Consider the following 14534-nt stretch of genomic DNA (forward strand, 5'->3'; position numbering starts at 1 on the left):
CTAAAAACTTGTCGTGTCCTATAATGATTGGCTCAAATTTTTCGCTCACACTGCGTTGCTTTTGGATATGCAGGAGGGCTCCTGTTGGTTTAAATTTTGTAATACTACTAAAACTCCTTTACATATATCTAATCATGTTTCTGCATCTGTGGTGTTGCCTGAGGATCAGGCCAAATGCATTAGGGAAATGTGCGATGCCTTCCCTGAGGTCTTTACCGAGAAACTGGGGATGGCGAACCTTTTGGAGTATAAGATTGAGGTCACGGATTCGGTTCCGGTTAGGTCTCCGCCCTACCGCTTGTCTCCTCCGAAAATGCAAGCGTTAAAAGAGATAATGAATAAAATTCCGGATGAGGGGATTATTCGACCCTCTACTTCTGCCTACTCCTCCCCGATTTTCCTGGTCCCGAAGCCTCAAGGTGGTTACCGCCCTGTGCTGGACTATAGGGCGTTGAACAGTTTGGTGGTATTGCAATCAGTTCCTCTCCCTGATTTGCATTCTTTCTTCTCATGGTTCAAGAAGGCTAGGTATTTTTCTGTCTTAGATTTAATCAGGCATACTATCAGATTCTGTAAGCTGAGGAGTCCCGTCACTTGACAGCCTTCGCTACGGACTGGAACTTTACGAATTTTGTCGCCTGCTTTTCGGCATTACCACGGGCGCTGCTGTACTTATCAGGTTGCTTGATCAACTGTTTTCTGATATCAATTTTAATTACCTTTATCATTATCTTGATGACGTGGTAATTTATGCCGAAACCTTCGAGGACCATCTCCGGCATCTAAGGGAAGTGTTATCACGTCTTCGTAAGATCGGCCTCACGGTGAAACTTCCTGAAGTATCTTTTGCCAAGCCCCAGATGTCCCTCTAAGTCGTGTAGTGTTACCCAATGTCGTTACAGTTGATCATTCTCGCACCCAGGCCATTCGTGAATTCAAACCCCCGCAGGACGTTAAAGGTGCCGCTTGCTTTGTCGAGATGGTCAACATTTTCCGCAAATGTATTCCAAATTTTTCTAATCGTGCCGGGCCTCTTAACGCCTTTCATCGTCAAGGAGTTACGTTCAAATAGAGGACTCCCCAACAAGCTGCCTTCGATGATTTAAAATTGGTGATATCTAATGGTCCTGTGTTGGCTATGCCTAATTTTTCGAAACCTTTCATCGTTCAGACCGATGTATCATCGTCTGCGTTTGCGGTTATCCTTTTGCACGACTCGGAATCGGGGAGACGCCCCATCGCGTATGCCTCTAAGACCTTGTCTTCTCTCAAAACCAAGTATTCTGTATACGACCTTGAGGGTTTGGCGGATTTATTCGCCTTAGGAAGATTTTGTATTTATTTAGAACATGTAAGGTTTGAACTCGAGACGGACAACCAGGCGTTGAGTTGGGTCCTGGAGAAGCCTAGGAAATCTGGCGTCTAGCCCACTGGGCCGTTAAGTTATCAGCATTTCAGTTCAACGTACTTCATATTCGTGGTTCGGACAATGTAGTGGCCGACTCTCTCAGTCGAATATTTTCGGATCAGCCTGTTCAGGAGGGTGAGTCATCAACTTCTGAAGATCCTTCGTTATTACCCCTAGCTGGGGCAATCTTGTCTGATACTTTATTATTGTATCATAACGTTGCTAAGTTTCAAGTGGAGGACCTTATTTTGGGGCCTATTATCCAAGACCTGATGGAAGGGAAAATTATCGATCTTTACGTGTTAAGGAATGGCGGTCTGTTGTCCCGCCTGTCACGATCATAAAATGAAAGTGGTTATACCCTTCGTAGTGGTGCGTATGATTTTTAAATACTTTCACGAAGCTCCTCTAGCTGGTCATCTGGGAGTGTATAAGACGAGGGAAAAGATTACGAAATACTTTATTTGGAAAGGGCTTGACGCTGAACTTCGCGAACATGTTAAAGCATGTAATATTTGCAGGCTCAATAAGCCTTCCCTTAACACCCGTGTGGGGTTGTTGTCATCTATTCAAGCTACACGTCCTATTGAGCATCTCTATATCGACTATGTCGGCCCTCTACCCAAATCTAGAACAAATGGTAATAGGTTCGTTTTCGTCTGTGTCGATGGCTTTACTCGTTTTCTTGGTTGTTTCCAACGAAATTAGCCACTTCTGAGACTACTTTTAGATGTCTAAAGAAGATATTTTCACCTTTCGGCCCTAGCCAGTACCTAGTCTCCGATAATGCCCGCGCCTTTACATCGAACCTGTTTAAGAAATTTTGCTTTCACTTGTCCATTTCTCATGTTACCACATTTCCCTATTGCCCTCAACCTTCGTACGCTGGGAGAGTTAACCGAAACCTGTGGTCTGTCCTCATTGCTTTCCACCATAAAGATGTCTTGAGGTGGGACACGTCGTTGCCTTGGCTTGCATTCGCATACGATTCTGAGGTACACGAAGCTCATAAATTTTCCCATATTTCTCTTATGTTTTCGTTTGTCCCTAATTCTCCGCTTATTAATCTTTGGGACATAAATGAATTGTTGTCGGAAAAGATTGATCCCCTTAATATCAGGGCCATTTGGATGAAGGCTAAGCAGAACGTCAAGGTCTCGTACGAGATGAAAAGAGAGCGCCGTCCCATCGATCTTGCCGTTGGGGATATGGTACTTGTTAAGAATTTTGTCCCATCTGGGAAGCTTGCTCATCGCTTTCACAGGCCCTGTGAGATTATTGAATTTTTAACGCCGGTCACTTTGTTCATGAAGTATCTCGAGACAGAGATTTTTGTGTTCATCTCTCACAGGTTAAATCTGCCTAGTGTTTCCTCGGTTTCATGTGGCATATCGGTTTGCTATGAGTAGTCAGATTTGTGTGTTATCTATTTCTTGATGATTCTTTCTTCGGTTTCTTTGACACATATTCTGTCTTTCTGGGGGGATCTATTTCCCATTGATTAATTTAAGATTCTTATGTTATGTTTAATTTTCATGTGAGTCCTCCCGGAATCCCTTTCCCTCCTTATTACTCCCATGCCCCGGTCCGGTCAATCGGGCCGCCTCTTGCTCTCTGCCCCCCCCCCATATGCTGGGTATCATTTTGGACACCATTGCTGGCTGTTTATTTATTTTACAGAGAGGCGGAGTAACTATCTTCACCCGTTGCTCCATAGGAAAGGCCCCCGTGTGGGTTTGCCTTTGGCGTGCCTCATCTCCCGCTGCCGTGGTTTTCAGCTCCTTGTTGACTATGTCTTGCCATCCTTCTTCTGACTTATGTGTGCCCTTTGCTGCTTGGTTACACTCATCATGTGGCGGCCCTATGCCGCATGTACTGCCCGAATGCCTGGGAAGGCATTTTCCTCCGTGTTTGTGACGTCTTGTGCGGCCAGCTCTGTCTCGGCGATTTGTTGGGACATTACCTTGTGAAATTACTACTTGTCGATATCCCGGGATTACACAGATAATATAGATGTTGATTCCCATAGGGAACCTGAGACAATGTCTCTCATAGTGCATTGGCATTGCCAGTGACTCCAAGTAGCCTACGCTGTGGCCCCCACGGTATGTACTAGCCATGCTTCTGGGTGGGTGTGTTATTTACCAACTGATGAGCCCAACTTAGAACACTGGGGCGAAACGCTGACAACCAGGAGTGAGTTAGCTGGAAAATTTATAATGTCCAATAACGGACAATTTATATTGGTATCCCTGGATAACGTTGACAAGAAACCGTTTTCTTCACCTATGTACAGCAAGAGAATATATGTCTATTATCTTTATTAATTGTAAAGCAAGATTTTTATTACATTATCAGTCACCGAATAAGTCAATGGACTATGCAGCAAGAATCTCTTATTTGTGAAAGCCTATTTTGTTACCCTGGTTGGTGCTTAAAGGGGGAAGGTCTGAGCCATGAATTTTATCCCCCCTTTTTTAAAATTGGTATATGTATTTTAATGGGCTTTCTAGCTCATCCTTCTTTGTAAGTGTGTTATTTCGGCCCCTTAGGTGCCATGCTTTCAGGTAATTCCTAATGGCTCCAGGGTTGAGAATGAATATTGTTGCATTAGTGGGTTGAAAAATGAATTGCTGGATAATAATAGATACCTATTAATGCAAAAACTCCCATCGTCGCCATAAGACCTATCTGCGTAAAGCGAATAGTAAAAGAAAAGTGATGAGTTGATAGTTTCAGATATATAAAGCGAGTGTGATTATGTGAGCAGTGAAAGCGCTGAAAGGGTGAATTGTAATCCAGACAAGAACAATGATCCTGAGTCTCTTTTCTATCGCCCACCAGCTCCAATATTTGATGTACATGCGAGTGTAAATACAAACAATGAGGAAAATGATGTCGTGTAGATTGTTTTCAACAACGATTTCTGAGCCATGAATTTTATCGGCCCCTTTATAAACTTGGTATATGTATTCAATGGGCTTTTCGCTCATCCTTACTTATAAGTGTGTTATTTCTACGCCTTTCATATCATGCTTTCGGGCAATTCTTAATAAAGCAATCCTAATATTATGGCTCCAGGGTAAAAGCAATTATTCCGTCCTGGAGCGCTCTGTCCCGATTTTGTCTCCCTCTTTGTTCCCCCTCCCAATGCCCCGAGCGAATGCGCCGCGCCTCTCTTGGCTCACCTATGAGAGTCGCTGCGCGTGACGTAGTTATTTGGGTCATCGCCCCTCCCAGCGAGGCCGCTCTGGCTTGCTGGTTGTCGGTAGATTCTGGTTCTGTTACTTGAGTGTTTCACTGCTCTTTCTGCGAACTAAGGGCCGCAAGGGGTATGGGAGGTAAGGTCTTAAGTATTTGATCGGACTTAGGGATGATGGGAGGAACATGACTATTGATTGGTGTTATATTGGATTAATTGATTATATGAGTCAAGCTGCTCGTAACCTAACATGTTAGAAACATGTTTCGTAATGTTACGTGTGAACCTTCTCAATCGAATTTAGTCTGTTTTCAGCAGCGTTTAATTGAAGTTCTCGGAGTTTGTACCCTTTGTAAATTTTAAATAGTGTATTGAACTTGGCTTATGGGCATGGGCACTTAGAGGCGTTACTAAAGTTAATTAACAAAAGTTTGTAAGGTACCTGAACCTTTTAAGTGTACTGTATTTTAGGGGGATTTTCTACTCCCCGTTGAGTAAATTATTTGGGTGAATAGTGCACCATCCCGCGTCCAGGTTGATTACACGAGTTTCCAGACTAGCTCTAGATAATACTTTCATCTGCCGAATATTCTTGGGTTGTGAGTTCCGCGTGAGAAAGAACACCGACGGCCTACGGTAAATACCAACCTACGTAGATGAACGTCTTCAACACGCTATAAGTCGGTTACCGTATATTTTTGACACCAAATTTTATCGCAAAAATCAGATTATAGTGGCTTGTCAAGTACACTGTACATGATATCATCATGATCGCAATGAAAATTAATCATTCCAAGCTTATATCTAGTATCTATTCTAAGTAGACATTGAAAGAATTCAATATTACTCTACTCAGCTTTTATTCATAAATTGATTTATGGATGAATTGGAATAAACGTTGATTACCTTGAAAATCATTTATACAGTATAGCAGGTTTCCTATTCAATCAGTTTCTCAATCATATATTGATGTTGTCTTGAAGAAATAGGTTTGGGAAAACCTCTGATAAATAAATAAAATAATGAACTTAGGCCTTATTCATCTGACTCATAATCTTAGCCTATCGAAAAATTGTATTATAACTAAGTAGTTTCCAAGGGATTCAAATGAAAAGAAAAATAATTAAATTATATAATAAGTAAAATTACTCAACATAATTGAAAAAGTTGGATAATTGCAATAATTATAATTATTATAATGTTTGTAATGAATGAATTATTTGGATGCATCCGAAAGTTCTAAGTAAAATAAACTATATTCCTACTATATACAATTCAAATTAAAGTTCAATTGGAAAATGAGGAAAACGCAAAGAAAATGGCCAATAATTAATCACTCAATTAATTAATTAACTAATTAAGATCTGGAATCTCTGAATATCAAGCTAAGTTGCTTCTCGAAATCATCAAAATTCAATTGCCTGAATTAAATTCGCATACAATTACAGAAATGTATATCACTCGGTTGAAAACAGTTCATCTCAATGTCCACGCACAGTAAAAAAATCGTGTGAAAGGATTACTGTCTGATCCTTAGGTATTTACTCTATTCGAAGTTTCAATTTGTTCAATGTTTCATATTTTGTACCAACTAGCCTCCATATAAGCAAAACTAAGTCCACTTTAAGTCGTAAGCATCTTCAAATTATTTCCATCGTAAGGATTACATTGCTAAATTATTCAATTATTCCTTTAATTCTTGGTTAAATTTCAGCTAAAGTGCGTATATGACTTACCATAACATTTCCAAGTATATTACGATTAATATTCCAACGAAATACCATGTGTGGAAAAACTGACACATAGGAAGACTCTATCCTCATCTAAAATCCACATATGAAAGTCTAAGTTACCAGTGATGTCTAATATTGCTCCAAAAGAAAATAAATAAATCGTAAGCTGACTTGCCGTAAGTGAGAATATATGAAAACATTCGTAGTTATGTCAGTGAAGGTCTAAATGTTTACGTAAGTGATCTCTCGGCTCTTCGAAGATCCTACTTATTCAATTAATTCTTTAGTGATGGCATTACGATCGTATCCTAAACTGTATCATATATATATTAGAGAATAAAATAGTAATCAGAAACAGTACGTTTCACCTCCGACACCTTAGCATGTGCAACCCACACATACTACCATTTCTCGAAGAAATACTATGACCGACACCTTAAATAACAGTAACTATCACCATCAAAATACACTAGCAATTCATATGCTAACTATATTCATTATTTAACACTTCCATTATCGCGTAGCATTTATAATTGAAGCACTCATTCCATCAAAACACAACATATGTACTATCACCTGCACATATATATATTCATTACCATTACTGTCATAGTATCAAATAAATAGTACACTGTAACCTTAAAATTGTGCCATCAAATTTCCTTGTAATACTCCCTAAATACGATCTTTACGCTTGCTCTTAGTCAAAACCATCATGCATATAAATATTAGGTTCCTCATAATACTCTAATATTTCACTGACAACAAATTATGAAAAATATCAATCACTTCTCCACTCTCATATTGACAGATTTACGAACGGCATTTCACTGGTGCTTTAACGCCTATGTTTGGAATTTACGGTAACTTTGGATGAATACCTATTTCCTTATGAACACACACACGTATATTAATTACGCACACAAAATGTTACTACATATATTATACATTAACCCAAAGAATAAGGTTTTCTACTTACGATACGACTTAAATGGGGACTTATCTTTGCTTATTGGATCTGACTTCCATTTCGCTGTTGATCGTCATGGGATGGTAGGTCTTGCTCCCTGGTTCGGCTTAAGTAATAAGGAATCATCTCGTCATCACAGCTGACTATTATCCTCCTGGATCATCCATCTCGTCAAGCGTTACCATAGCCAGAGTAGTCCTCGCCTCAGCTTCTTAGAACATCATGACGGCCTTCATTGCATCAAGGACAGAATAATACAAGGCATTAGTGGATTTATACATGGTAATCTGCTTAGTAATGCTAATGTGGTCAGTATATTTGTTTTCTGTTCCGCTTAATTTGCCTATAAGACTCTAAATATCGTCTTGTTTCAAACTGCCTTGCTCGCCGAAACGTTATGAATTTTATGTGCTTTAAGGATTGCACTCTGTTCCGTCTACTTCAGTTCTCTTGATGTTATGCAGTATCGGGCAAATAAAATGTTCCGAGCCCAACCGTGACGTAGTGAAGCTCCAACTTGACGTTTCTTATCAGCTGGTCTCTTATCTCACGTATATGTCAATTACAGCTGGTGTTCGGCGGGTTATCGTGGACTTGATCTTATCTCTAACAGTAGACTAAACTCTCCAATTATTACTGGGTTTCTTTACGCGATTCCGTCTTTCTTGGTGTAGTGCTCAATTAAGAATCCTTTCCTTAATGGAAGATTTTTTTTCAATAATCGATTTAAATAATCCGCTCTCGTCATTCTTTCGCACTGCCTTCTAAAAAAAATTCCTTCTGTGATTGCCGGTTGAATTTATCATCTCTTCAGTTCATACAGCTGTTAATTGTTTTTATTCTGACCCGCTAATAGCCGAAGCGCCATTTTTGTTCCAAATATAGTAACTATAGAACGGTGAAATGGCACAATAGTTATTGGTTTTGAGTCTGGTATTGTCGCTTGTATTTTAGATTTTGCTGGTATTAAATTATGAAACTGATTGGAGTGTGGGATAGCTGTCAAATATTAATCCCACGTGGGTTGGTCCTTTGTGGAGTATTTTAGGGTATGTGTCAATCAACGTAAACTTTAATTACGTTAATACATCCTGTGACAAAGTTCGGTGGATAGTCCTGTACTATCAACATAGATGAACAATGCACGACAGTGACCTTACTGTCCTTCGAATTAGTCCCCTCCCATAACTATGCACTGCTGAGATCGGCTATACATGTCCTGGAAACTTTGCAAGAAGGCTTCCTTTGGGATTGTGTTCAAAAGCCTCGTCACGTTTCGTTGGATGTCAGGACTATCGTCAAATCTTTTTCCTTCCAAAGCGATTTTGAGTCTTGGGAATAGGAAGAAGTCTGGAGGATTGAGATCTGGCGAGTTTGGGGGACGTTCAAGTTGCACCACCCCCTTTTTGCCATGAACTGTTTGACGATATTGGCTGTGTGTGGGCGAGCGTTGTCATGAACAAAATCCATGAACCTTGTGCGTACTGAGGTCGTACCCTGCGTAGACGTCTCATGAAACTGGTCAAAATTTCAATGTATCGTGCAGTTATTCAACCTCGTTCCCTCAGGTAGAAATTCCTTGTGGATAATGCCTTGACTATAGAAAAAGGTGATGAGCATCGTTTTGGTGCATGACTTTTTGGCTCTGACTTTTCTCCGACGAGGGGATCCCGGAGAACGCCATTTCATGCTTTGCCGTTTCGTTTCAGGGTCGTATCTGAGACAACAGGTTTCATCTTCAGTGACGATAGAGTTCAAGAAATTTGACTTCACACCCGCCGTTTCGACAAAATCCTGTGAAGCTTCTAAACGTGCCTGCTTCTGATCGTCAGTCAAGTGATGTGGCACAAGACGAGAACGCGTTTTCCTCTTCCCTAACTTCTGGGTAACGATATGTCGCACACGTTCACGGTTAGTCTGCATTCCATCCGCTATCATGTGCACAGTTAATCGCCGATCGTTCGTTATTAATGTCCACACCTTCTCAATATTTTCGTCACTGACGGCGGTCACCGGTCTTCCGCTACGGGGGTTGTCAGAAACACTACACACACTTCAAGGACAGTGCTTGATCTTCATAAACACGTAGCAGCATTGCACGCGTTACTTTCGGTGTCTTGCCAAGCTTAAAACAAAACTGTACATTGATCTTTTGGTCGTTCATCTTCTTGTTCGCAGTTCAGAACCAATGCACTAAAACGCACTGCGTCAAACAGGTCTTATACGGCACACAAACGATGCTCAACTGAACAACGTTCGGAGCAGATGGTCAAAACCTGCTGCTACGCAGGTGCAGCGTTGCGTGTCACCAGTGTTGCCGGATCGACTCTAGTCAAACGGATGTCCTACGGGTATCAAGTATCATTATCCTCTGTGAGGTTTCCCAAATTCTTCCGTAATCTAAATCCTACCTTGTAGTGTTTACATTCAAGTGTAACAATATCCTACAATAAAACACTCATAAAATCCCAGAGAGGAAATTGAATATGAATAATAATTGTACGTCTAACCCGTAAGTCATTTCACTACGGGTCAGGTATGAAGAGAGATGAATTATTGAAGTTCGGTTTTACAACTTGATTCCCTTCCTGATATTAACCTCACTAGAGGAGTTAATGATATATCATACTAGGAAGGGAAAAGGTGAAACCCAGTGCCAGCACATAGTCTTCTCCTGTCGAATAGCACTAAGGGTTCTGTTCAAGGCTTAATGCACCCATTTCACAGTTGAATCACCATAATAATAATATTGTTGTTTTTACGTCCCACTAACTAGTTTTACGTTTTTTGGTGACTCTGAAGTGCGGGAATTAGTCCCGCAGGAGCTTTTATGTGCCAGTAAATCTACCCACATGGGACAGACTGTCACGTGATTCTCGTCCTTTGAGGCTGGCTTTCTTGCCATACATAAAATCTATTATGGAAATGGATTGACAATATTCTCAGAAGACACAAAATAAAAACCATTTTTAAACCGGAAATCATCTCTATATATAGAATATACTGTTTATCAATCCTTGCTCCTATGTATGTTGGCTGAACATGTGGGAAAGTAGCAACAAGGGTTAAGGAACATCGCAGGCATTTAGGTCTTTTCCAGCCAGAGAAGTCTGCTACGGCATAATGAACACCAAATCATTTGTATGCAATATCTGTCATTTATAAGGAGAAACGTATTATACCTAGAACCATTCGTGAGGTGATAAAAACTGCTTAACACCCAAATAAGGTATAGGCTGTATGCTGAGAAGGGAACTGTTGATCAAGTCATATCAAAACCGACGATGCGATTTCGCTGCGAGTTTGAGGAGACCATAAAATAGGTTACAAAAAAATTAGCTGCCTTTTTGACCTGAAAAGTGTTGAAATCTTCATTCAGAATCTGTGTGACAATGCAGCTACTGGACAAAACTTCCATCTTGCTGGTGTGGCACACAGCGGGATGGAATTTTAGTTGTGCTGGAAAGAGACCGGACAAAGTGGCAGGTTACAGTGTGTCCAGAATATTTTAATGTTAGGGAACGAATGTGTTTCCTTGAATGAGGTGTGTTAATCGCATGATAAAACACAAATATTTTTGTCAACACACACAACGAATATGTTCTTTAAGGTCACATTTCTCTTCATAGTTTTCCTTACTTGTTTGAAGGCAATATTTTACTGGCACTTCAAATTTGGTTCGTTTCTCCGTTGTGTGATTGATTGCGAACCATGAATTTTTAATCATGTCCTTGAACCGTGAGGAAGGAAATTCAAAATGAATGAAAGATTGTACTTTGAATATGCAGTTTCTCTGATAAACATCAAACGGGAAGTCTTCGCATGCCGCATAATGTCTGTTAAACGGCAAAAAACTTATCCAAGGGCTGTATTTTCCCTGTAGTGCCGGGAGGAATCTAGAAAATGTCTACCCTTTTCTCAGAAGGAATTATTTCAAGGCAGCGTTTATTGCTATAAGTAGTCCAGGAACCTAACAGTAGCAAAACACTCATCTTCCATGAACGGAAAGATTTCTTTAAAACAATACTTCAATTTTTTCCATTTTCACTGATTTTGGGGCTGTTACAATTATATCTTCAGCATGAAAAATTCCTTTAAAAACTCTCGGACCAAACGTTATTAGATCCTGTGGTACAATTAATAATTTCGGTAAAAGGATACCGGCCATATTAACATTAGGTGTTACCGTGTTTTTGTGGTAGTTAGAGGTGAAAGAAGGTGCGGGGTGGTGAACAGGTCTCAAGCTACGAAAGTAAAATTAATTTAAAATTTAACAAGGTTATATTTTCTTTTCAAACTCAGAAATAACAAGAATGGCAGGTACAGAGTAGCAAGGCAACAAAGAGCAACAATAGTATTTACAGGTTTTGGGCTTCGGGCCCCGAACTTCCAATTCTCGAGCAGTTAGCCCGAATTTACATGTACATAAGGTTTAGCAAAGGGGCAGAAAACCCCAATCATGCCCAGGAGCACTTGCTCCGAATTACACAGTAATACCTCCTAGAGGCACGCAGAAACAAATTGCAAAAGAGTGATCCGCTCTCAAAGTTTTAAGCCTATCACAAGGCCACACCTAACTCTACTTTCAAGCTTTCCTCTAAGGACGTAAGCACAGGGATAAAATACCCAACCTACTGAGGTCTATTAAGCGATAAAAGGATAATTACATGACCTCTAAAATAACAATTTGAGAGGAGGCGATCTGCACTCCTAATCTATTTGTTTCAAAACCTAATTTGGCTCTAGGCCACTGATGCAAGGGCTAATCCCATACTAAAGAGGTGACTTTAGAAAGAAACAAATTTACATAATGTTAAGGAAGAATAGGTTGAGAAAATAAGTTCACCTCAAAACAATATGAGTGGGAGCTCGAGAGGGTTAAGCACTCTCTATCCCCATATGTAGTTTAAAAGATAGAATAGATACAAGTTTCTTTACATTTTAAGGAAGGTTACATAATGGAAAAACTTCGGACCCGCCCCGAGAGTTAAACTGCTGAGCAAGCAAGAAAAGAAGTAATTAATCGGCCATTACCTGGTTGTTGACTGCCGCCGAAGAAAGAGGCGCTTCCCGCCCCCTGCTATGTACTTTACACACGAAAAGATGGAACAGAAGTGGCGCAGAGACCCTAAAATCAGCAGTTATATACTCTCGCGGAAAGTTCGAGGCGTTTTAGGAAGGAAAACACCCACCCACAATCTTTTATTGGTGGTTAAAGAAAACCCCTACACAAGATGAAGAAGAAACACATAATTGGTGGAAAATTAATTCAAGAAATTCGGGATTGGCTAAATTCAAAAGAAGGGGAAAGAAAGGGTTAATATTGCCAACTTAAACAATGACTGAAAGAAATTTAGCAAAGAACAAATTTTTGAAATTAAATTTTCTCCAAAAAAACAGTTCTTTCATTCCGCACTAGGGTGCACTATTGTTGATCTTCAGTAGTGTCCTCTAGAAGAGAAAGTTCACACTTCTTATTACAAGCAAAACAAAAATACGTCGAAAATGACACAGTTCAAAAACTCCAAAATTTCCAGGTAGTGACATCTTCTGAGAAAGTAGAAAATTAATACCGTAGATAAAGTTCAGACTTCCTCCAGCAGAGGAGTTTCAACTGGCGCAAATTTTAAATAAGCGGCGTGGAGGTGTACCGCCCGGTACATTAGGCATAAACGTGTACGAATGGGTGAATGCACTGTCTGATAGAACAACTGCTTCCATATGTTTCTCACCAACAAATGATGTCCTTTTCATTTCCAGTTCGCGCACGAAACCACTCTGATATGTATTGTATACTGAATCTAATCTAATCTGAATGTAATCCAAAAATTTCTCTGTAGCCGCTTCTACAAATTTCTTTACGACTTTGTCTTTTTACCTCTTCCCTTTGCAGATATGCACAGGATACATATTTTGTGATTTTTCTACTTTTGATTCGGTATTTCTTCTTGAAGCAACTCAACCAACCAGTAGATGTGCTGAAATTTATTTTCATATGTCAAAGGCCCACATTCGCAGGTTTTCATCACAAACATTCTCCTTCAACCTTCTTGTTTCTGCAAAGCCAGAAAATATTTTTTATATCGCTTCCCTGTGTTCAATTGGACTTGCGTAGATTCTTGTATATGTACAGTTGTTGTGACGTCACCATACAATTTCTGTGACCAGTTGTTAATAAAAGCCACTTCTTACCCCACTTATTAAACCTTAAATGTATAGCTTTCCTCTTGTATGTAATATCTTCAGTGCGTTTCATTTTCTTCCTGTACTAGAAGCATATTTTGAACTGGTAAATATGTCAGGTGACTACTGTGTCGCTTCACTGGATTGACGGGAATCAGGCTTGAAGCTCAAACTCGGATCAATAACACCTCTTTTACCTGGTAATGGTGTGTTGTCTTCTCTTCCAGACGATATGTTGCTGCTTCGACTGTCACTTTCGCTATCACTGTTTCTCTCCAGATACGACTCGTGAGACAATGCTGGCACCCATGGGATTATTTTCAATTAGTTCGATCACAAATCGACCCCTCTCCCCTTCTTCCGACGTTATTTCTGGGGAAGAAGAATAATCCTTTCTTCATGCAAATAAGATAATGCAATATTCTAGAAAATTATCCGGATTCATGGCTACTCTCAAAGCATCATGTGTTAATATTCTGGCACAGAAAACTCAAGCTGACGTGTTCGCATCAGCTGATTACCACAGTTGTCCACGTCCAGCTATATGCTAACGAATGCAATCTTAATGAGATATTTTTGTGTCGATTTCAGGATCTGACAGCTCGAAATGGCAGCTAAATTCTAGTTCATTGTTTCCTTATGGGCTGCTCGTCCTCTCAGTGAAATTTCATTGTCTGTTTTGATATGTCCATATTGATAGTTCCCTTATGAGTAGATCATGGCTACCTTCCAAAGTTAACTAGTCAATATCTTTCTCGTCGACTCTGGAGACCCTGGAATGGACTACATTTCTAACAGGGTCTCTCCATCTTGTGTCTAGTTATTATGGAGTGACAGTTGCCAATAAAATCTTTGTTCTAGCTCTGAAGATGATCCTGGTCGCAGGTTCGAAACGTGTCAGCATATTATAAGAATTACGCGACCTGATATTCCCAAATTAAGTGTTATAATAGGTAGTGGCCGCGAAAGTTTAACCCTTTATAGGGCAGTATTCTGGGGCCTTTCAAAAGATATGTTAGTTGTGCTATTTATTGTCTC

The 14534-nt window shown here is 40.0% G+C and overlaps 1 protein-coding gene across 2 annotated transcripts in view; it reads left to right on the plus strand.

Annotated features, from left to right (window-relative positions):
• LOC136884700 (zinc finger protein 714) overlaps positions 1 to 14534 on the plus strand; it is a 242411-nt gene that overhangs the window by 141858 nt on the left and 86019 nt on the right. Inside the window, exon 12 of one of the 2 annotated variants that reach the window (XM_068229978.1) lies at positions 3089 to 3982. The exons of the other annotated variant lie outside the window; for it this stretch is intronic. Within the exon in view, the coding sequence (XP_068086079.1) occupies positions 3089 to 3101 (13 nt within the window). The 3' untranslated portion in view covers positions 3102 to 3982. Of the gene's footprint in view, positions 1 to 3088; positions 3983 to 14534 lie in introns of those variants that run through there. 2 annotated transcript variants of the gene reach the window in all.

The sequence above is a fragment of the Anabrus simplex genome, chromosome 13 (genome assembly GCF_040414725.1).
Source record: "Anabrus simplex isolate iqAnaSimp1 chromosome 13, ASM4041472v1, whole genome shotgun sequence".
Lineage (NCBI taxonomy): Eukaryota > Metazoa > Arthropoda > Insecta > Orthoptera > Tettigoniidae > Anabrus > Anabrus simplex.